This window comes from Hemitrygon akajei, chromosome 2 (genome assembly GCF_048418815.1).
Source record: "Hemitrygon akajei chromosome 2, sHemAka1.3, whole genome shotgun sequence".
Taxonomy (NCBI): Eukaryota; Metazoa; Chordata; class Chondrichthyes; order Myliobatiformes; family Dasyatidae; genus Hemitrygon; species Hemitrygon akajei.
This window is the reverse complement of record NC_133125.1, coordinates 50692159-50717080: the sequence shown is the minus strand read 5'-3', so window position 1 is coordinate 50717080 and position 24922 is coordinate 50692159. Positions and strand designations below refer to the sequence as shown.

The 24922-nt window shown below is 39.0% G+C and overlaps 1 protein-coding gene across 2 annotated transcripts in view; it reads right to left on the bottom strand.

Annotated features, from left to right (window-relative positions):
* LOC140741729 (fibrillin-2-like) overlaps positions 1-24922 on the bottom strand; it is a 295460-nt gene that overhangs the window by 99768 nt on the left and 170770 nt on the right. For both annotated transcript variants that reach the window (XM_073072052.1, XM_073072059.1), the window contains 10 exons: positions 20424-20549; positions 17506-17625; positions 13058-13195; positions 10391-10441; positions 8388-8513; positions 5747-5974; positions 5321-5446; positions 3354-3482; positions 1424-1549; positions 1159-1284 (listed from right to left, as the gene is read on the bottom strand). In XM_073072052.1, coding sequence (XP_072928153.1) covers positions 1159-1284; positions 1424-1549; positions 3354-3482; positions 5321-5446; positions 5747-5974; positions 8388-8513; positions 10391-10441; positions 13058-13195; positions 17506-17625; positions 20424-20549 — 1296 coding nt within the window. The remainder of the gene's footprint in view (positions 1-1158; positions 1285-1423; positions 1550-3353; positions 3483-5320; positions 5447-5746; positions 5975-8387; positions 8514-10390; positions 10442-13057; positions 13196-17505; positions 17626-20423; positions 20550-24922) is intronic.

The window sequence follows — 24922 nt, the reverse complement described above, 5'->3', positions numbered from 1 at the left end:
TCAATTAAAATCCTCAGCTTTCTAATATTTAAAGTCATGTCCTTGGATTATGAGTAGAGAGCTCTGAGTTATTAATCACATGATCAACTACTGTAAGACTGCCAATCCTGGTCATCGGAAAAGGGAGAAGTTAATAAAGGTAGAACAAGTTTACCATTCTATCGATTTCAACAAAGAGTCTGATCGGAAAATTAGAATATTTCTTAATGATCAAACGACAATGGAATTTTCCTCAATGGAGCAATGTTTTGACAGAGCAGTTCATCCATGTAAACGTAACTCATGATCTTGGACCACTAAGAATGCACAGTGGGCCCATTAATATTCCCCAGACTGTGAGAACAACTGCCAGTGCAAAGGCAAATGTAGTAGTGGTGGTAAAACAGCAGCATTCTTAAAAATCAAAAGGAGCAGTCAGGCACAATTAGAAAAGAGCCAAGTAGCCCTCTTGGCAATGCACCATTTTCTTCTGAGACTGAAGAGTTGACAGATAAAGGTTGGACACAGAAATGAGTGAAAAGAAGCCACACTAAGGTGCTGCCCATTCACCTTCTGAGATGCAGCTGAATCATGACTGGAGCCCAGCTGAGGCTCACCCAGTCCCACTTACATACTGAGAAGGACCAGGAGGTTAGCATTCCGGAGCTTTTCTCTCCGGATTATACCCTGGAGAAGGTGAATACAGAGTTGCAGCGTACATGCATACTTTGACAATAAAATGAACCTTTGCTGTGGGCCAGCCATCTGTCAGATAGGCCGTTCAGTAAAATAAACTTAAGGCTTATATTTGGCCTGACATAAGATATCAATGTGCTGACCAACATCTATTTCCAAAATGGATCAATCTGGATATGGTTCCGCTTGCACGTTAAAACCAAAGTCTGATGCAGCTCTTCTTGCTAAAGAGATAAAGAACCTAATTTGACACTAAAGATTTTCTAAAGTAAAAATTTGGGGGAGGTGGAGGTGAAGTTGTCATATTTTGATCCTCAGAAACCAGTATCAGAACTGGTGAAAATGACAACTTGAGTTTTGATCAATTTATTCAACATTTTTAAGGCAGTAAAATACAAAACTGAAAAGTAGTTACCTATGCAGTTGACAGTAAAATGCTTTTATAAATAAATTATATATTCAGTACATCTCAATGAATCTTACCAACACAGCCTTGCCTGTCGGGGGTAGCCTGGTATCCTGGGTCACAGGCACACTGATACGTTCCAATCATATTTACACATTTACCATTTCTGCAGAGGTTATCACTGAGGGAACATTCATTGATATCTGAAAAATGGGAAGAAAGGAGAAAACTTCACATATTGCAGAAAAGAATTCAAAAATCAGAAAAATAAGAGTTTTAAAAAATAAAATGTTGGCTATGAGTGGTCAGATCATCCCCTGAGAGTAGATACATTTCTCTTACCAATGCAGGCACTGCCATCTGAAGTAAGCTCATGGCCCGGGGGGCACATGCATCTATAGCTGCCTTCTGTGTTTATACAAGTACCGCCTCGGCACAGCAGGGGATTTATCTCACATTCGTCAATATCTGCACAAGGAAAAAAATGGTAACGTCATAATAGCTGTTCAAGATACCAAAGCAGATAACTAAAATTTAGTACCTGAAGAAGGGCATCTTTCTTTTCCTAGAAGACATTCTTAATTTAATCTACCAAACGAAGCTATATAAATACACTCACACATGCATATATAGACTCTGTGGCCACTTTATTAGGCGTAGGAGAGTAATTAATAAAGTAGCCACAGGAGTGGAAACTGGTGCTATCTTTTTGCAGCTGTAGCCCATCCACTTTAAAGCTCTATGTGTTTATTTATTCTTTTATTGAGATACAGCACGGAATAGCCCCTTAGCCCCACCGCCCAGCAACCCTCGATTTAATCCTAGCCTAATCATGGATCAATTTCCAAAGACTGATTGATCTACTAATAGGTACATTTTTGGACTTTGGGAGGGAACCCATGCAGTCATGGGGAGAATGTACAAACTCCTTAAGGGCAGAGGCAGGAATTGAACCCAGATCGCAGGTGCTGTAAAGTGCTGTGCTGACCACTATGCTACCACACCACTCAGCAATCACGTTATGTGTTCAGAGATGATCTTCTGCACACCATTGTTGAAACGCGTGGTTATTTGAATTACTGTCACCTTCCTGTCAGTTTGAACTAGTCTGCCCATTCTCCTCATTAACAAAGGCATCTTTGCTCACTGATGTTTTTGGTTTTCCTACCATTCTCTGAAACTCTGTTTGCCTGAAAATCCCCAGATTAGCTGTTTCTGAGATACCAACAATCATTCCATGGTCAAAGTCACTTAAATCACATTCCCCCCATCCTGCCGATTGGTCTGAATGACAACTGAATCTCTTGACCATGTTTGCATTCTTTTATACACCGAGTTGCTGCCACATAATTGGCTGATTAGATATTTGCATTAACAAGCAGGTGTACACATGTGCTTAATAAATTTGTCACTGAGTATATATGTTTAAAGGCCTCAAAAATATTGTACAATATCCATCACAACCACTGCAATGAACCTGCTGCTAACTGAAGCAAAGAAGTCACAGAAAATCGCAGAAGGGGCTACCCAGCCCAATGCACCTTCTAGCATTGGAACTGCTGTCACAGCTCTTCCTATACTCAACCAGAGTACTTTTCAAACGTGATGGAGAGGTCTTGCATCTTCCATCCCGTCAGCAATGCATTCCAAGCCTCTAGCACGCAGATATGAGAGAAAAATAGTTCTTCATATCCTCTCTTAAATACTTTAAAGCTAGAACCAATGTTCATGATCTTGCCAAATCTGCCACTGATTGTCTCCATTAATACATTTTCCTAAGTGAGGTTGATCATAGCTATAAAATGTTATCTTCATTCTACAATGAAAATAGGCTGAATGTGACAGAATTAAAATTCAACAGCAATCAAGAGAAAGCTTTCTTGAGCAGCTCTTCCTCCAATTACACAAATGAATCACTCTCTCCACTTGTAGATTCCTCTGCACCAAAGAGCACCCTCTGACCGAGGACACAACCAAGAAATTCATACTCTGAAACATGACTAAGGAACCCCACAGGTTACTTCTCAGTCGTCCCACCAGCTGATTGAGGTGACTACCTTTTGGATTCTTCCTTCTTGCACTGAAGATACAACTAGCAAGCCTTATTGGCTTTTAACTATAATTTTTGTTTAATCTAAACTCTATTAAATTTTACATTTATTAATTAGAGGTCAGCTGTGCATCTGACAATATTTAATATAGGTTGTATTAACTAGAACACTGGCCACTTTCATGGAATGAAATAGGTTAAGTAATCTTTGAATATACTCACCCATACAGTTCTTCATCATCATAAATCCACTCTCAAAGCCTTCAAAACACTCACACTCAAAACTTCCAGGAGTATTGACACAAGTTCCATTTCCACAGAGGTCAGGAGAGATGCGACATTCATCAATGTCTTATTAAAGAGGGGAAAACATATTCAGGATTAAAATCAGGTTTGTTAACTCTGACATACAGGATGTCGTGACATTTGTAATTTTGTGGCAGCAGTAGAGTGAACTATAAAGAAGTAAGGAAAATTATCAAAGATTTGTTTTCATGCCATATAATCTTGGGATATTTCTGGTTAAACATAGCTGCTCTGTGACTGAGGGAAAAGTAAATTACAACAAGAGTTATGAGAACAAGGTATGAAGACAGCTGAAATTATCACAGGTCAGTGAAATCATATGAATTAGGAGTGAAAGTGTAAGGATGCAGCCTACTCTAGTTGGAAAGTTCCAGTATGAGGCACTTTAGAAGACATTCAATTTGAATCTTGGCAATGCTCTTAATAACCAATACTGAATATTTTGAATATCAGGTAGGCAAGCAAACCTGGCATTCAAACTAATCTTACTGGATTTTGTTTTAACCTATTTTCCCTTTATCTGTAATATCACTGACCAAATTACATTCAGGAAATCAAATATTTATTATTAATATTATTACTAATCAAATGTGTTATCACTTGTCCAAGAAAGAGAAAACAACTGAGTAAAATTATTCACAAATCTTGCTATAATCTTGCGTGATGTTAGGAGAGCATCATCGGTGCTTTTGATGCAAAAAGACTAATTAAACTCATCAAAAGGGCTGGATCTGTCCCTTGGCTTTAACCCAGATGCTTTTAAGTTCATGGTGGAGAGGAGGTCACTAAACAAACTGTTATCCATTATGGACAATCTGGCACATCCTCTCCATGACCTACTGAATAAGCAGTGGAGTACCCTTTCAAATAGGCTCATTGAACCCCATTGTTACAAGAATCATTATGGCAAATCTTTCCTACCATATACAATAAACATATACAACAGTTCATCTCTGTGTGACAGGAGAACACACATCATAGCACAATAGTCTGTTTCAGTATTTCGTACGTTATTGTTCCATATTATAGCAAATTATTGCACTTTGGTAAACTATTACTGTGTATATTATTATTCTGTACTTTATTATTAGTTCAGCCAGCACACTCCTAGGTGTGTTTCTAAATGTTGCTGCTGTAATGAAAGTATTTCCCACTAGGGACCAATAAAGTATTTATTATTATTACTATTATTATTACAAAGATAACTTTTTTAATAAGGGAATTCTTTTGTCAAATCTAAAAATCAGACAAAAATGGCTTAAAATTCCAGGTTTTAATTGTGTATTAACTAAAATTAGACCATTTTAATTAAATTTAATTATTAATGGTTTTAGTACAAAATTATTTTCAGATCTTAGCCATTTAATATTAATTAAATGGCCCTCAATTACAACTCAGCAGATAAGGGATATAGTTTGAACTATATACTTATTATTTAGAATTTCAGTATCATGAGATTGTTCTTATATCAATGCTGCATTCTGCTTGCTGAATATTCTACCTTATCATTTTTACTACTTTCAGCTTTTTTGAATAAAGTGGGATATGACATAAGCTATCTCAATTAGTGATATTTTCTAATCTTCTGCATTTGTGCTGCTGGGTTTGTTCCCAGTATTTGTCCATTTCACAATACTTAAGCAGATGATCTTGAATTTGCCACTGATCCCACTTGTGCAATTTATCCTGCTGAACAGCTGGTCAAATTTTTATAGACATCCCTTATTCATTTTGTTTTTTTCCCCTGTCAATACTGTTGGCACTGTTGTTGCTACAGGTACTAATGCTATTGTGTCATGGTTATGCTTTCAGTTGTGTTTATCTTACTTATCAATCGTACTGTTTATCTGTTGACACTGGTCACTTGGCTCATGTTATCTTACCTGTGCAGTTCCTTTCCTCCATATCCAGAGCAAATCCATTGTCACATTTACACCTGAAGCTGCCAATAGTGTTTCTGCATTTTCCATTAATGCAGAGGTTGTGGAACACTTTACATTCATTGACATCTGGAAGAAAAATAGAGTATGAAGCACCAGGTTATAGTTACAGTATAAGATTCTGGATAATAACTAAACTCATGCTGCTTCATTCTAGAGATTTTTTTTGTGTTTTGAATGACATGTCTATCACATCAAATTGTACTATTTAGCATAATGAAATTGTATATTAGATCTGACAATTGAACTTCATAAAAAGTACTTTTTACTTTTTCATTTTCATTTATCTTTTATTCAAATTTTAAAACTAATTTTGTTTTCTTGCATAGACATGACCTTAGTTGGGAGAAGCAGTGACTTTTATCATACCTTTATAAAATGGTCTTCCTGTTAAAATGTCACCTCTGTTGGCAAAACCTGGACCTCTTGGACAAAGAAGCTCGTATTCTTTAGTGCCTGGCTTGGGGCATTCATCACACTCTAAACCCCAGGCAGATCCAATTGAACAACAGCAGGCATCCATTCGGAATTTTCCAGAAACTGGCTCAGTACATTCATCTTCATCCCACTTCAGGTAACATTGCTCGAGGCGGATATCTACAAAAGAGCTCATTTCAATAGGAGTATCCTATCATGGAAGGTTTATAAAATGGTGGTGTCCAGCTGTACCTGAACCAAAGTCCTGACAACATTTTACAGGATTTTCCTATACGGCAAATTTGCTTTTAGCGTTTATTTGAAAGTCAAAAACTAACTAGGTGCAGAATCCAAGTAATGGAAATTGACTTCAAAGCAGCTGAATTTTTAAAGTCATATATAAAAGACAAACACTAATATATGTATGCAATTAGTGAGAATGACTAGAATAGGACTTCTATTTCCAAATACCTAAAGGACTCAGTCTCAGAAGGTGCCCCTACCTTTCGAGTCATGTTTAGATTGCACAAAGTAACCAAAAATTACTATTTCTAATTAATTTTTCTTTTTGAAGTGCAACATAAAATCAGAGGTAAATATTGTACACTGAATAGATATACCTGAACAGGGAAAAATAATTCTACAAAAAATTGAATGCCAATTTTTACCATGGCCAAAACTAAATCTGCTCTGCTTACTTTCACAGTTGGGAAGCTAGTGAGCATCAAGTTGAAATGTACTTGATGAATACCTTTCATTCTACAAAGCACAGCGGTACTTGCACTCTGGTGAAGACTTGAGAACATTAAAATGGTGCACACAGGTTCATTTTACTGCCTAGATTTAAGTACATGAACAATGTCTGTTTCTTTTTAACTCTCGGAAAATGAACTGCATACAGGAGAAATTAGCATTGGTGCTTACTAATCTACAACCAGACAATAATTTCATCATACACTATCTCAATACTCTACACACTTTGCATTCCCTGTCTCCTTTGCAAAGGCAAACCTCTTCAATTTATCAGGATTCTTCCACACAAAGCCTTGTCCCCTCGACACCTAAACAATTTTCCTACTTCATCTGCTAATGAACTCTATGCATTCTTGTCATAAGTTAATTATTTCTTAGTAATAGCATGGAGTGATGTTCTGAACTAAAGTTCAGTAGCAACCAGATGCTGAGAGCAGACAGCAAGTCAATTTAGAAAGCTACCAAGAATAAACCTAGCTTCTCTAACTTGTTGAAATTTTGGAGAATTGAAATGGTACACTCAGGTTTATCTAGTAGTCTGAGAACCCACAACAAAGATCTATTAAACTGTAGGTTCAGAGCATAAACAAAACTAAATTAATTTCTCACTGTACCAGCTTACTATTATTTGTATGTTGGAAAACTAACAAAAAAAACTCCATGTTTTCACAAACACGAGGAAATCTGCAGATGCCGGAAATTCAAGAAACACACACAAAATGCTGGTGGAACACAGCAGGCCAGGCAGCATCTATAGAAAGAAGTACAGTCGATGTTTCAGGTCCTGACGAAGGATCTCGTCCTGAAACATCGACTGTACTTCCTCCTATAGATGCTGCCTGGCCTGCTGCGTTCCACTAGCATTTTGTGTGTGTTCCAGGCTTTCACAAGAATTTTGAGATGTTATGAACCTACAATGGTGGCTTCTGAAATCAAATCAAATTAAAATTGTTTATATTATAGTAGAAAAGGATCTTATTTACTGCATCTTACTCTGTATTACAAATACAACATCATCAATGCTCTTCCTGGCTGGTCTGGTGCTCTTTCAAATGCTGCATTTATGAAAACAAGATTAGCTTTTCATCTTTTGATGACATTGATGAGGTCATAATGATGTACGTGGACTAATTTCATGTAATCTTTGCTGTGGAGGAGTTGATGCTGCCACCAGATTCTCACTTAAACTATAATACAGACAACCCTCCCCCCCCCCATGATACAGTTGTTTCGTGTTCCTAGAAAGATGTCCGTAATGTGAAACCAGATCATCTGTGGCTGCATTGAAATCCATGAGTTGAAAAAATAAGATTGTTAGTTAGTTAGTTATATATATGTATCAATCAGGCTCGAAGAGACCAAATTTAATGCTGTATCTCAAACTTTTGGGCAATGATTTGTGAATTCTGTAAGAGCAAATTTCCTTTACCCAAATGGCCATAACACAGGTTTCACCTGTAGAAACAATTTCAATTTGAACACTGATGGAGTGAAAATACAGACAACTGATGGTCGAATGGAGCAGCAAACCAGCCCGGATTGACTCACTCTTAAAGCTTTGTTGTAAAATTTGGATGCAATATGCAACATTTCATTCCTGGAATTAAGTCTGCAGCACATTCCTATCAACTAAAGTAGTAACCTATCTCTAACATCATATAAAATCAAATAACCCAATGCATCTGTATATTTTACATAAATTATAAGTTAAAGAGGAAAACAAATCACTTACACTGCTAGAACAACATGTACTCTAATTTTTGTGCATAAAGAAACATATTAAAAATTAATGCTAACCAAATCTTTATTATATTTAAAGGAAAGTATGACAATTTCTTACCCACACAAATTCGGCCAGTGCCATCTATGGTCAGTCCTTGAGGACATTCGCATTGGAAGGACCCTTGAGTATTCACACACCTCCCATTTGGGCAGATACCAGGAAAGACTGTACATTCATTCACATCTGTCCAAAGTAACAAAAAGAATGAGACCCTTAACTCTTGTTTCTACTGGCTTATTATATAAAATGTTAAAATGTAGTCAACGATCAATGTAAATGCTCAAGTGTATCTTGGTAAGGAAAAAAAACTAGTGGAGTTGAAACTTGATGACAATCCGTGCATTAATTGCATCATATTGTTACCACTTTGTTCCTAAGATTTTGTTTAAGGCCTTCAGTGGAACTAATTTTCAGAAATGGAGCTCAGAGTGGACATGGCACCAGATTTTGCATAGTATCGGAGATCAAAAATAATCTTTTTCCCACTTAGGAATGTTTAGAAAAGGACTTGTTCTTTCAAAAGCTCAGTAGGTAGAATATTCCCCGTGGTATGACCACAATCTGATAGACCAAGAAAGTGGCAGTTTTGATTCCTATTCAAAGCTGAGTTGGGTCTCAGCCAGGTTAGCTTTGAGTTCTGTTTGACCTGTGACTCTGCTTCTACTGAGCACGACCAAAGCCCTATTTCATGTTGGTGACACACTCATTTATACATTTTTAAATTTAAATATATTAGGACTATGGCTGTTCTGAACAGTGATTGATTTGACAGTTTGCTTGTTGTTTGCTTGCATTGGAGGCACTGTGCTGGCAAGCTGTAGTTCTGTAATCAGCCTTCTTCTCTTTATACATATCACACAAATAAAGCAGAAAAAATGTGATACTAAGGATAAGTTTTTAAAGGTATCTTCCATGTGGTAAATTTAAAATGTTTCTACATACTGAACAATAAAGCTCAGTTTTTCTTACTCAGAACACTCACATGATTCCACTAGAACCCAGTGATAATCTAGCACAGCAGTTCATTGTGATGCTGGCTGGTGTATTTGTCGGGGTTTGGGAAAATAGGGAGGTGTGTGGTTTGGATCAAGTTTATCTGTTTTAGTTACATTCCTCTACTTCTTCAAGAAATTATATATAACCACTTCAGCATATGTCTGCTGCATTGGTTATTTTTTCCAAGTTTGCGTCAAAATGGTGGAAAATCTATTAAGAAACCTGAAACCTGGTGGTCCTCAAAGTAAATAGGCTGAAACATTTGGCAGTGTAGTCCATTCCTGGTTTTCTCCCAGGGCTAATTGAAATATGATGACGGCAACAATTATTTTATTAATTCCATTTTGTCTGAGAATTTTAACTCTGCAATGTATTTAGTTTGCATTTCAGTGACTGCAATAAAATAACAATGAAATTTCAGAGCAGTACTGAGGAAATTCAACACTTTCACAGCCATCTTACAGTTGTGATGTTAAAATGCAACTTCCCTCTCAAATGCACATGAAGTATCCCATGGAAGCTTTTGAGGAAGAGCTGGTGAGATTTTCTTACTATATTCCTAACCCCGATCACCTGTGAGGTTTTCATAATGTCATGAAAATATAACCATCACATTTGCAGCTTCTGCTATCCATTCCAGAACATTTTCTAGATGTGAAACTTAAGAGATTATTTTTATTGTGGTGAATCACATAAGCAGACTGCTTAAGTAAGGCGAATTCCCATGAAAAATTGCTCCCACAAGCTTCAATTTTAAATTGCTCTTTGGAAAGCAGGGCACCATGAGCTGCCTGGATTTGGTGGTTTATTTTCCAAATGCAAGAGGGGTCCCACATGGTCCATTATCTGGTCATTTACTTTGTTCTGTCTGAGACATTTGGAACAGACAATCACATGACAGTAGCAACTATACTTCCAACATGCCTCATTGGCAAGGAAGCATTTATATGTTAAACCATGAAATTATTGCATTAATGAAAATTCTTCTTCCTGTATCCAAAATTTCCTCTTGTTATACTAAGTATTTTTGTATCAAAAATTTTAAAGTTTTGACATTTTCTTACCTTCACAGGCCACACCCTTAACTCTTGCATACCCTCTTGGACAGGCAGTATCTATAAATAAAGATACTAATTTAAGTACAAAAATCTAAATTTTGCTCTGTTTCTTCACTCTTCAGTCCTAACCTGTGATTTAAGGATCCAAACAAGAGAAAATCTGCAGGTGCTGAAAATCCAGAGCAATGCATACAAAATGCTGGAAGATCTCAGCAGATCAGGCATCATCTATGGAAATGAGGTCCCAATGAAGGGTCTTAGCCTGAAATGTTGACTGTACTCTTTTCCTTAACCTGTTGAGTTCCTCCAGCATTATGTGTGTGTTGCTTTAAGGATCCCAGCCTAATTTGGAACATTCCTTTGCAAATGTAAGTTCAGATCTGATCAATGGTAACTGGTGGCAAGAAAGGGATAATTACAGTAGCACCCTCAAGTGATTATAGGAAACGCTGAAACAAGCACTTCTTTTTCATGCTTCCAATGGGGCCAGAAAGAGTAGTATAATCCCTGCCAAACAAATTCCTACTCTGATCTATAAACGGTAACAATGAGATTATTGACAGGATTCAGGAAGTCTTTTGTGTCTTGGAAATAAAGAGCCCAACTGTGTTAAGGTGCAAAGTGATGCAATTAAACAGATTAAATTAGCAATGCCATTTGGCATCACCATAGTGAAAAAGGAAGCTATGGCACAAGAGAAAACAATTTACATGTATATGTGGTAAGAATAGGGGGACTGCTAATATGTGGGTGACCCCACAAGGAGCCAGCATGGACTTGAAATGAAATTCCCTCTTTCTATGTTAAAGCAAATTAATAATTCTATGATATTAAATTTACACTGCACTTTGATTAGTCACACTTTAAAGTACTTTGTAGAGTTCTGATTTTACTTCACAGAATGATTATAAACAGATTGGGAAAAGTGCAAAAGAGTGATACCATAACTCAAAGGCATTGCATTTGAAAGCTTTTGAAAATTTGATTGGATTGGGACTTTCTTGGGAGGTAAGGGGGATCACAGCAGTTACTGAGAGGACATTAAAATTATTAAGGGACATTGATTGGGATAAAAAGGAGTTTGTATCCATCTGGAATCTAAATCAATCCATCTTTAATACAGTATAGTAATTACTAAGAAACCTAGCAAGAAGATTCAGAAGGAACCTCTGTACTCCACCACTGGTGGGGATATGGAGGCAAATAGCATATGTGGACAAAAGTAAGTTACTCCCTCCCGTGCTCTAATGGTTCTCGGATCAAAAAAGAAACAGAAGAAAGGACAGCCTGGTAGCATAGTGGTTAGTGTAATATTATCGCAGTGTCAGCAACCCAGGTTCAGTTCTAGCGCTGTCTCTAAGCAGTTTACATGCTCTCCCTCAGACTGCTTGGGTTGCTTCAGGTGCTTTGGTCTCCTCCCATTTTTTATGTATGTACAGGTTAATATGTTAATTGATCAGAAGGATGTACTTGGGTGGCACGGGCTCATTGGTCAGAAGGGCCTGTACTGTGCTGTATCTCTAAAGAAAGAACACTCAAGAACCAATCCAGCCTTGTTAACATCCTGTACAATATCAATAAGCAAAATTCATTAGCGGTTAGTAGAGGAATGGTTAGTATATTTATCGCAAATAGATCAGTAGATTAGAACATATCAATTCAGTTATTTTCCTCAAAGTACTCAAACAACTGGAAAAAGATCTAAAGTTTTTTTTAAAAAAAAAGGAATTACACAGGCCAATTTAGCAGCTCGTGTTCTGTCATAAGGACATCACTGAAAGCTTAAGTCTAAGTAGCTAGTGTAGTAGCAAAAAAAGAGCTTTGTTTCAAGTTGTTATTCTTCATTAAAAAATCTTGAGCAGAATTTAGCAAAATCTTGGGCTTCCCTTATTCATATGTACGGGCTTGTCCTAGCTTGGAGAAATTCTGGAGAGAGGTCTTTTCTACTTTATCCCATATACTTAATTGCTACTTGGAACCTAACCCTCTGATTGCTCTTTATGGCTCCTTGGGAGAAGTCGACACGCATCTGAGTCCGACAAAATGTCGTACATTGTCTTTTGCCTCTCTTTTGGCCAGACATGCAGACCTTCTTAGGTGGAGAGATGTTGCCCCACCCACTCATGCTCAATGTATCAGAGACATTATGTCCTGCTTAGACCTTGAAAAGATTCACTGTTCACTTCTTAATTCAGACATAAAGTTCCAAAAGGTGTGAGGACCTAATCTTGAATATTTTCACAATTCCCATTTAGATTAAGGGTTCATCCCTCCTTTTTTCTTTTCCATTTAAATCCCTCACTTCCAGCTTCTTTTGGTTAAGATTTATGGTTTTCTTTTTGGATGTGTAAACATATTATAGCTCAGGTAGTAGGCAATATACCCTCTTTTTATAAATACAGCTCTGTGGTGATAGAAGTTCTGATTAATTTTTCTATATATCGTAAGGTTGGCTTGGAGTTGGGTAGTGGGAGGGTGGGGTGGTAACTAACTTTATACGATTCTACTGCGGGTGCTTTTCCTTAACTGTTATGAACTGTACATTTGATATGTTTGTTTTGCACTGTATAAACCTCTTTTTTTAATGTAGCAGAAACTTATAAAAAAAAATTTAATAAGTCTTGAGAAGTCCACTGAGCACATGTTGTCAATCTGATCCACTGTTTTCTGTACCTTGTTCACAGCGCTCACAAGGACTGCCCCACGCAGCTCCCAAAGTTGCACAACATTCCGACTTCAGTGTGGCTCCATTTATGTTCACTTCGCAGCGACTGTTTTGGATGTTCAACCAACATGTTCCTTTCACGCTGTCTGTTGTAAATCGTGAGAGAATTCAAACAATTACACAAAATCATAAGTCCTTTCTAGTTACAAATATCTCAGAATATCCTGCACTTGAGTAAGTGGGTCCTTAACATATCCTCATATTAAACTCTGGGAAAGGTATTTGTTGATCTTCTGACAACATACTTTGTTTACAATATTTCTGGGCTGGCCTAATCTTAATCTGAAAGAATATTTTTCTTAATAAAGACTGATGTTTGTATTAGAATCACAAAGCTTGCCCAGCTGTTTATCATTAAAATCTTGAAGTAACCAGACAAAACTGCACAAGGCAAGGCTCAAAAATACACTTTAGCTATACAGGACCCAGGTCAGACCCCACTTGGAGTACTGCGCTGAGTTCTGGTCGCCTCACTATAGGAAGGATGTGGAAAGCAAAGGAAGGGTGCAGAGGAAATTTACGAGGATGTTGCCTGGATTGGGGAGCATGCCTTATGAGAATAGGTTGAGTGAACTTGGCCTTTTCTCCTTGGAGTGACGGAGGATGAGAGGTGACTTGACAGAGGTGTACATGATAATGAGAGGCATTGATCGTGTGGATAATCAGAGGCCTTTCCCCAGGGCTAAAGTGGCTAGCATGAGAGGGAATAGTTTTAAGGTGCTTGTAAGTAGGTACAGAGGAGATGTCAGGGGGAAATTTTTTACAGAGAGTGGTGAGTGCATGGAATGGGCTGCCGGTGGCAGTGGTGGAGGCAGAAACGATAGGGTCTTTTAAGAGACTTTTGGATAGGTACATGGAGCTTAGAAAAATAGAGGGCTATAGGTAAGCCTAGGTAGTTCTAGAGTAAGGACATGTTTGGCACAGTTTTGTGGGCCGAAGGGCCTGAATTGTGCTGTATGTTTTCTATGTTTCTAGGTGAAACGAAGTTCTGGTTATCACTAATCCTCAACAGTAAGGCTAGCAATCAGCTCAGCACTGCCACAAATTCGGTTCACAATTTCCTATTTTAACTCTAATTATTCCATGGATATGTTTTGACTTTCTCTTCTTACTTGAAAGAAATATTCAGTGGTTTCCTATTCTCTCCCTTGTCTAAGTGACTACGACTGCATTATGTGCCCAGTTGTGATCACCAGCATTAGGAAGCATGTAGAATACCTGGAGGAAACTTATCCTTATCACGGGCACCACAGTAAACTCAAAGCACCTTGGTGTGGTGCCAAAAACACAAAGATTGATTTCAAAATGGTTTTATATTAACCTAAGAAAATAGTTTATGGGGAAAAAAGTCTTCATTTTGAAACTCTTCAAAATAGTTCAATTCCCAGTGCATTTTTATAAATGCAAATACTTTGTTCTGATCCACAGCAGTAACCGGTTCTTTGTGCTCACAAGGATTTACTTGACTGGTTAAATGAACGGAAAAGTTCAGCTGCAGGGTGATATTGGAGAAACCAGTGTCATAAGAGATCATAAGATTGTGCAGAAGGAATTAGGGGACAGTGAGAAATTGCATTTGCAGATGATTTGTTTACCAGGAAACCATGAGATCTAACGAACGCAAGAAATTCTGCAAATGCTGGAAATCTTAATCAACAAATACAACATGCTGGAGGGACGCAGTGAATCAGGCAGCATCTATGGAGGGGAGTAATCAGTCAATGTTTCAGGTTTAGATTCTTCATCAGGACTAAAAAGGAAGGAGGCAGAAGCCAGAATAAAAAGGTGGGGTAGGGAAAGGAGAAAAAGCTGGCAGGTGATAAACAAGAGGTAAGGTGGGCGGGTGCAGGAAGAGGGAATGAAGGAAGAATCTGGAAGGGAATCGGTGGAAGAGACAAAGGGCTGAGGAAGAAGGAATATAATAGGAAAGGAAAATGGACCATGGAAGATGGGGAACTGGGAGAGGTGACGGGCAGGTGAGGACAAAAGACGGAGTGATAGGATAACCAGAATGAGGAATGTGAGATGGGAGGGGGAGGGAGGGGAAGAAATTAGCAGAAGTTTGAGAAATAGATGTCATGCCATAAGGTTGGAGGCTACCCAAACGGAGGAATATAAAGTGCTGCTCCTCCAACCTGATTTTTATCCCATCATGGTAGCAGAGGAGGCCGTGGATGGACATTCAGAATGGGAATGGGAAGTCAAATTGAAATGGTCAGCCACTGTAAAATCCCGTCTTTTGCGGCAGACAGAGCAAAGGTGGTTCTCAAACTGCGTTGGCCTCACTGATTTACAGGAAGCCTCACTGGGAGCACCAGAAATAATAGATGACCCTGAAAGACTCGCAGGTGAAGTATCCTGTACCTCGCGCTTGAAATTTCTACCACCTACCTAGGATCCATAAACCTAGCTGTCCTGGTAGGCCCAATGTTTCTGCCTGCTCCATCCCCACTGAACTCATGTCCACATACCCTGGCTCTATCTTGTCCCCCTTGGTTCAGTCACCTCCTCCCTACGTCCCTGATACTTGACATGCTTCAACAATTTTCAGTTCCCTAGCCAAGACTGTTTTATTTTCACTGTGGATATTCAGACCCTGTACACTTCCAAACTCCCCCCGCCCCAATTGGGATGATTTCATAGCTCTCTGCTTCTTTCTTAATAATGGACCCAACCCAGTTTGGGGATCTAATTACTTTTTTACTCAGTAATATGGTCTGAAACTTTGTTTTTAAGAGTAGTAGCAGAAAATCCAATCAGGCTTTCAAAAAGGAATTGGATAGCTTGAAAGAAAATAGTATGGTAGGTTGCAGAGAACATATAGGAGAGTGGGCTTGACTAGATTGCCTTAATAAAGAATTGGCATGGACTCAGTAGAATGAATAACCCCCTTTGATAGTACAATGACTTTATACAAAGTACGAGTTCAGTCCAAAAACTACATTTTTTCTACTAAGAAAGATAAAGAAGTCTAGATGCCTATGCAATAAAATAGAATCTGATGGAAATACTCAGCAGGTTAGGCAGCATTCCACGGGGAGAGAAACAGAGCTCGTGTTTCAGCTCAATTTACCCTTCATCAGATTTCTACAAGCCTTGTTGCCTGCTTTATCTGCTTTTATTAATTTAGATTACCCTATTTCCAATCTATGGAGTTTCTGTCTCAGGAAATAGCAATGGAAATTTTTATAATTTAATTTTAGTGGATTTGGTACACTGCATCATTGTGCTGAGAATTTCTATACTATAATTACAACATTACACGCAGCTTCTCAAAGATCCATTGCGATCTGGCAGTACAATCTGTGTCAACTTTCAATGCAGTCCAGACATTCAACAAAATGATAATTCACTGTAACTTTCTGCTCGGAAGTAAAAAAAAATGACAGCCAACCTCTTTAGTGAGTTTCAGGGTTAAACATGTCAAGTTTGAGCCCTCATCTATATTGCATCAATTATTCCAAATGGTATTCCGATGTGCACTGCTGAGAACGTTTTAAAGAAAATCACAGTATAGTGATGGAGCTGGACTTGCTGCGTTGTCACCTGGATTTGTTACGTACCATTGTTGCGCAGAGGCGGCGCGCAGTCCAACAAATTGTTTTAGATATTTTGCTGAACACTGGTAATGTGGAGTACCAAGAGTCCAGTTCATCGTCGAGACAAACAGCAGAGGAGCTGCATTGCCTCGGTTGTTATGCAGACCAGGCCTTCATGCCACGTTGTAGCCACCCGGGAGAGGAGACACCAGAGGCAGTGTGGGAGAGAGCAGAGGCTTCTGTGGGCACTCTTGAATCTGTACAGTGTTCCGGAAGACAAGCTGGAGCAGGGCAACATCCCATGCACCATCAACCTACAGGCTGTGCCACTCAGGAACTTGGGCTATAATTATTTTTTTTTGTGTGACTGTATGTTTTTCTGATAATGTAATTATATGTGGTGTATGCTGTGTGCTGTTGGTACTGTTGGCACCTTGGGCCCAGAGGAATGCTGGTTGAATGACAATTAAACTTGAATTTGATACTTCAACTTGAATTACATTAACTTCTGCATTGCAAAATTAATGGTTTAAATTAAAGTTGACAATAAGGGAACAAACATTTTTTTTTCAAAATAGGTAATTAAAATTAAGTTAATAATTACAATTTATTAAGGATTTAAATTTGTCACTAGTAGCCATGAAAAAAATACTAGTCTGAAGATGGTGTAATATTTAAACGTGTTAGTGCCAGACAAGTATAATTACCTCCATCATGAGGCATTCTGATTAATTCATTTGTAAGGAAATGCAGCATTGAGATGTTTTAAAAAAATAGGCTTCAGTGTAATATATTTTATCAGGTCTGGAATTATGCATTTTGTTTTTTTAAACAAAAAGTGAAATTGTCTGACTCACCAATACAAACAGTTCTGCTTGAGTCCAGTTTGCTACCAGTGGAGCATTCACAGGAGAACGATCCTGCTGTATTCCTACATTCTCCATTTACACAAGGACTATTCTCACATTCATTCACATCTGGAGAAACAGAATAGCAATTCTTCAAAACGGTTATCGATTGATGGCTTCATGCAGTCAGCACACAACAAAAATCATAATCGTGCCCTTTAAACACAGCAATTCAAAATTACATTTAAAAATACTCAAGGGAAATTTATTGTTAAGCAAGGAACAACTTTATCTCAACTGTTACTATTCAGCTGGCACTATCCTTTAAGAGAAAATAAATGGTCAATCCTTTTAACCAGGGGAAGCCTCTCTCCTTTGTCTTTGGAATAAGATGTGTATTCTTAAATCATAGTGGTGTCTTAGGAATAATCTTCACATTTTGTGCCTTAGATAAAAATAAAATTAATTCATAATATTTGTCATCAGTTCAAAGAAGTTGCCCATCTTTGTGAAATGACTAGTCCAATCTTAAGCTTAACTTCATCTCTTTAATTTCAGAAGGGAATAATTTTTTTGGCAATGTTTAAATATACATTTGGATTCTTCTGTGATAATTTACAATTAACAGCTAATGTTTCTTTTTAGGTAATATAATAAACCACTACAACGAGGTTATCTATAACGACTTTGTCCATTTGCCCTTAACTGTCCATACATTGGGGATATGAGGCCAAGAGGAGAGGCAAATGCTTCAACCTCAGCACAAGTAAATGAGTCTGAATGTTGAGCTTCTCACATTCACCAGTTATAAATTTGAGCATGCCGTCAGTTCTGGGAGAAGTGGCTGCTGGGGAAAAGGTGCAATGATAGGGCATAATGATGAAAATTTTCACCTTGAAAAAGAACGGAAAACTCAAGATTGTCTCGTAGTTTTCAGATCAAGTGGATCAAAGGCGACTGAACTAAAAAGCATCGCTTAAGAGAGTTTTTCCATTTAGTTATTGAAACTGCTGTTTCAGCATGTTCTGGAACATTTATCGAAGGCCAACAGAGCTATGAAAACAGCAAATGGGCTTTAGCTCCTGTTGGAATACCCCAAAATAAACATAAACATCGTTTCCCATTTAAGTTCACCGAATCTCAGAACCACAGATTTGTAAGCTTTCTCAGGCAGGCATCATCTTATGACCATATATGATATCTGTTTCAAATCAGGAATTAACTTCGTGGCTTTAGTGTTTGTTTAAGGGTTCTCGTTAGGAGTGTGGTTTATATTAGAGAAACAAAGGAAAGTACCTTTTGGTTTACCACTTACAAAATGTTCGATAACCTGGAAACAAGACATTAAAAGAAACCTGTTTTACATCAGTCCTGTTATGCCATTTGGGAGAATTTTTACTGTCCAGACGAAAATGTTGCAAACCACAGTATCCTGATTCAGCTACAGTGAGTCAACCACATGGGAAACAAGGTTTTGAGGAGTTTGAGAAAATTTTTAAGAAAACAAACAGCATCTGTCAAATATAATGGGTATTCTATACAGTATTTTGACTAGGTCTGCTCTATTCCTTCCTCTTCTCTAGAATTTGACTCACATTTGAGTTATGTTTAATATGACCACTAGTCTCCAAAACAACTTTCAGCAAGCACTTTGCCATGCGTCTCCTGCTAACCCCCGTGGTACTAGCAGCGGAAGTGAGAAAAACCAGCTGGGTACCAGGATCCATCTTACATAGAGCAAGAAAGAAAATATTTGCTGGTGTATGTGATGGAATATGGTGTTAAACAGGGTTGTCTCCTGATTACCAGTAGGTCCTTTTGTCTACAACCTTTCACTTCTCATCACTCTAATTGGGGTAGTTTAGATTAGCTCAGAGTCCCGGCAGGTAATTTATTAAAATGGGAGATTGTCAGGGTTTCAGTTTTCATTTTTAAATTTATGTTTTACATAATACCAAGAGCAATTTCTTGGGGGAAATGAAAACATTCAATGGAAATCAGAAAGCAATATACTGACTAACATACATCCTTTTAGTGACTCTGAGGAACTTAAGACTGGCTAAAATTGGCTGATTCCAAAATATCAGTGAGAGGGTATGAAACCATCACGCTTTGTAAGGATGTAGCTCAAAACCAGGTGTTGCACATTGAGCAGCTGATGAGTGGGTCCTCACAGAACTGCTTTACTGCAGTTAATAGTTTAAGGCAGACAATGTAATGCTTAATTATAGGCTTCTCTTTGAGAGTGTCAGACAATGAATAACCAACAATTTAACAATTACAATGGGGAAAATAATATGTCACCTCAAGTACTGTACTTGAAGCCAAACTGATAAAATACATCAGACAATTGTCGAAGAGCTAATGCAATGCTGATTATGATCTCAATGAAAACTTTAATCCTATCTGATACTCTTGACTGCTGACTAGTTATAATTAAGAGTATTTATGAATAATGGCTCTGCCCCCTAATGTTCTCTTTTGTGATTTGTTTAACCAATGAAGCAGACACAATCAGCAAGGGGCTGGCGTAGGAAAGTGAACACACGTTAGATAGAACCAGGGTGAGAAAGAGAAAAAAATTATGGCTGTTTTCTTTCTGCCTCTAATGTTCGAAGTGACATCAATTGCTGCCGAGAACAGGGGTGACCCCCCTTGGTTAAAGGTGGGGGTCCATGGCATAAAAAAGGTTGGGAGCCCCTGGCCTAGAACAAGCTTGTTTGGAAAAAAAAATGAAACTAAATATATTAACTTTGTTTTCAACATTGCATTTGACATTATGAAATACATGCTGCATTACAAAAGCATCTTTCAGGATGTGATTTGTGCAGACATTTCATGTAAAACAGATGCTTGATATTTTGTAAAGCTAAGTGATGATAAATGTTAGATTTTTTGTGATGGAGCGCATTCACTAATATTCTCACCTTCGCATGTTTCAGAATCGGGTTTAAAGAGGTAACCTTTTGGACAGCTGCAGCTGTAGCTGCCAGGTGTGTTCCTGCAAAGCCCATTATCACACAGGAGCCGGTTATCAGCACACTCATCAATGTCTAGAAGGTAAGAGCAGTAAAAATCACAGAGAGAAGAAAGTACTCACATAATCAAAGAATTTTGCATGAAAGTTATTAATCACAGCTAAAAACTGGTTACTTCCTCTCCTTTTAGCTTGGTAAACATTATCACTGGTAACATAGTTTTTGGCCCAAACTTATATATCAATGAATCAGTAGAGTAGTAGTTTATGTATTATTTCCAAATGGGATTAAGTTCAGAAGCATAAAATTGCTTGTTGCTCATTATGAACTGTAAACAAAAGAAAGTCAATAGAAGGCTTAATCCTTTTTGCAATAAAAGCTCAGATACCAAAGCCGACTGTTACATTAATTCTACTGAACATTGTACTGTCATGACTGCCATGTTGTATGACACCATTTATAAAATAAAACAGATAATTAATTTATGAAATCCAGTCTTATGAAGGCAATCATACATGACATAAAATGACCTTTATCAGAGGTTCAACAAAATTTTGGCAGTTTCAATAATTTTTAAATGGATGCAAAAATAACACTACTAATACATAGCTGGGATAAACTTCAATCTGGAAATAAAAATAGTAAGACAAATAGATATAGGAACAGAATTAGGCTAGCTGGGGATTTAGTCTGCTCTGCTATTCAACCATGGCTGATTTTTTTAACCTCATTTTCCCACCTTTACCCCATAAGCCTTAAACTCATTACCAATCAAGAAACTTTAAATTTCTGGCTTCAACATACCCAGTGACTAGGCCTTTATTGCCCTCTCTGGCAACAAATTCCACAGATTGTACACCCCCGGCTGAAGAAATTTCTCCTCATCTCAGTTTTAGAGACATCCCTTTATTCTGAAGCTGTTCCTTGGATCCTAGATTCTCCTACCAATGGAAACATCCTTTTCACATCTACTCTATCAAAGCCTTTTAGTAACTGGTAGGTTTCAATGAGATCCCCTCCCCCCATCCTTCTGAACTCCACTGAGTACAGCCTCATAGCCTTTAAACATTTATTAAGCCTTTCATTCCTAGGATCATTCTTGTGAGCCTCCTCTGCATACTCTCCAGAACTAACACCTCCTTCCTTAGATACAGGACCCAAAATTGCTCACAACGCTAACAGAGTCAACAAAGGCCTGTTGTTAACTTTCCAAAAGGGCCTTGTTAATGAACCATAAATCCCTGGACATCCGTTTTAGAGAGCGTGAGCCCACTGTCAGTCTCAACAGCCACTAAAATGGATTATTCTACTTCACTGGAATGTTCAAATGACTTCTTAATTGAATAATCAGAAAGGAGAACTACAGCTTCCATAGATACAGCGTCTTTAGAAAGCAAAATGCTCCAAGCTTTTTTCCATGGGATTGCAATCAATAACTTTGTGAAAATGGAACTGTGATTGAGCAGTTAAATTATTTGTAGCATGAGCTTCAAGGAAACAGAACAGGCAGGAAAATAACTGAAGTAGAATGGTCACCAGAGAATAAGCATGTTAAGTTAAAGAATGATAAAATTGTCCGTGATTTTCAAAAGTAAATACCATACATTGACATTTAATGAAGAATACAGCTTCTATCCTTTTTCAACGATAACCCTGTCAACATAAAATTGTAGCTCTTTATTATTCATAGACAAAGGCTACGTGTTTTTGCAGAAAGGATACCAGAATATAGAATATATCCCACAAAAGCCAGGAGATTGATTGGAGTTTCTTAAAGTTCAGTCACTAGTTATAACCAGTAACTGAGTAATGGAATATGCCTGTGAAAGGGTTAAGCATACAGGAAACTTGCAAGGATCTGATTAAAAAGTTAACAAAATACCCTATACACTTGTAATCATGTAGTAGACATTACAGCATGCTGGCTACTTTCACAATGGCAGTTACCTCTCTGTGCAAAGCTTTAAACAAATACATAAAGAACGGCAAAGTTTGAGAAACATTTAAAAAAAATATTTCTGACAAATGTGAGTGGAAATGATATTTTTTGCCAAAAGCACAAATGATCTTTGGCTCCCAATAGTCCATGGTAAACAGATGTAGAATTCCTTTGAGTTGAACATGTATAGGAGAAGAAAAGACTTTCAGTAATGTTTCTCTTACCTCATTGCTCAGAAATGTGCTATCAAAAATAACTCTAATTAAATTAATCAAAATGATCTTTCTTCTGAAAAACAGAATCTAGAGTTTTCTGAACTTAAATCCATATAGAACATTTCATAACATTTTACTTCCTTTTATCTTTCGAATTAGTTGTCACCAGATCCTGGCGTGTTCTGAGGCATCAGCTCACAGACACCTCTGGGACTACAAATGATGGACTGCCAGCATTCAACCATGGTACAACCATTTGCTGGTAACTTAGCTTAAGACCATGTACCAATCTATGACCTGCTCAGGTAGTTGATTCAGTTTAGGACCAGGATAAATTTTTTTATGTGTTTTCAAATTTCTAATACACACTAAGAAGATTTCAACAGAGTCCCGCTGACTCCACCAGCCTCCCACCCCCCTCGGACCAGAGCTCTCAACCCTGCCAGGTCTTCACCATCCCCTCCGACCTTCCTCTCTCTGAGGCTGAGCGCTCTGTCCTTAGTAAGGGCCTCACCTTTGTCCCCCTTTGCCCTCACCTCAGTGAGTTCCGCGTGCGCCAGGACGTGGAGCTCTTCTTCCGCCGGCTCCGTCTTCGAGCCCACTTCTTCGGTAGGGACTCTCCCACCCCCACCGATGACCCGTTCTCCCGTCTCCAACCCTCCTCCTCCTCATGGACTCCCCGCCCAGGACTTCTACCTGCCCTGGATCTAACTGCCGTCGGGACATTAACCGTCTCGACTTCAACACCCCTTGTTCCAATTCCAACCTCACCCCCTCTGAACGCTCTGCTCTCCATTCCCTCCGCAACAATCCCAACCTTACCATCAAACCCGCTGATAAGGGGGGTGATGTTGTCGTCTGGAGCACCGACCTGTACATAGCGGAGGCACGACGACAACTCGCTGACACCTCCTCTTATCTACCCCTGGACAATGACCCCACTAGGGAGCACCAGTCCATTGTCTCCCAAACCATTTCCGATCTCATCAGCTCGGGAGATCTCCCATCCACGGCCACCAAACTTATAGTTCCCACACCCCGCACTTCCCGTTTCTACCTCCTAACTAAGATTCACAAACCTGCCTGTCCAGCAGACCCATTGTCTCTGCTTGCTCCTGCCCCACTGAACTCATTTCTGCCTATCTCGACTCTGTTTTATCTCCCCTTGTTCAATCCCTTCCCACCTATGTCCGTGATACTTCCCATGCTTTACATCTCTTTAAAGATTTCAAGTTCCCTGGCCCGCTCCGCCTCATTTTCACCATGGACGTCCAGTCCCTGTATACCTCTATCCCCCACCAGGAAGGTCTCCAAGCCCTCCGTTTCTTCCTGGATTCCAGACCCAGCCAGTCACCTTCTACCACCACTCTTCTCCGCCTCATGGAATTAGTCCTCACCCTTAACAATTTCTCCTTTGGCTCCTCCCACTTCCTCCAAACTAAAGGTGTAGCCATGGGCACCCGCATGGGTCCTAGCTATGCCTGCCTTTTTGTTGGCCATGTGGAGCAATCTATGTTCCAAGCCTACACCAGTATCTGTCCTCCTCTTTTCTTGCGTTATATCGACAACTGCATCGGCGCTGCTTCCTGCACACATGCTGAGCTCGTTGACTTCATTAACTTCACCTCCAACTTTCACCCCGCCCTCAAATTCACCTGGTCTATTTCTGACACCTCCCTCCCCTTTCTAGATCTTTCTGTTTCTATCTCTGGAGACAGCCTATCCACCGACATCTACTACAAACCTACTAACTCCCACAGCTACCTAGACTATTCCTCCTCCCACCCTGTCTCCTGCAAAAATGCTATCCCTTTCTCTCAATTCCTCCGCCTCATCTGCTCTCAGGATGAGGCCTTTCATTCTAGGACAAAGGAGATGTCTTCTTTTTATAAAGAAAGGGGCTTCCCTTCGTCCACTATCAACTCTGCCCTCCATCGCGTCTCCCGTATTTCATGCACCTCTGCCCTCAACCCATCCCCTTGCCAGCCCACCAGGGATAGAGTCCCCCTGGTCCTCACCTATCACCCTACCAGCCTACAGATCCAACGTATAATCCTCCATAACTTCTGCCACCTCCTACGTGATCCCACCACCAGCCACATCTTCCCCTCCCCCCACTCTCGGCTTTCCGCAGGGATCGCTTCGTACGCGACTCCTTTGTCCATTCATGCCCCCCATCCCTCCCCACCGTCTCCCTGCCAACGGCAGAAGTGCTACACCTGCCCCCACACTTCTTCCCTCACCACCATCCCAGGCCCCAGACAGTCCTTTCAGATGAGGCACCACTTCACCTG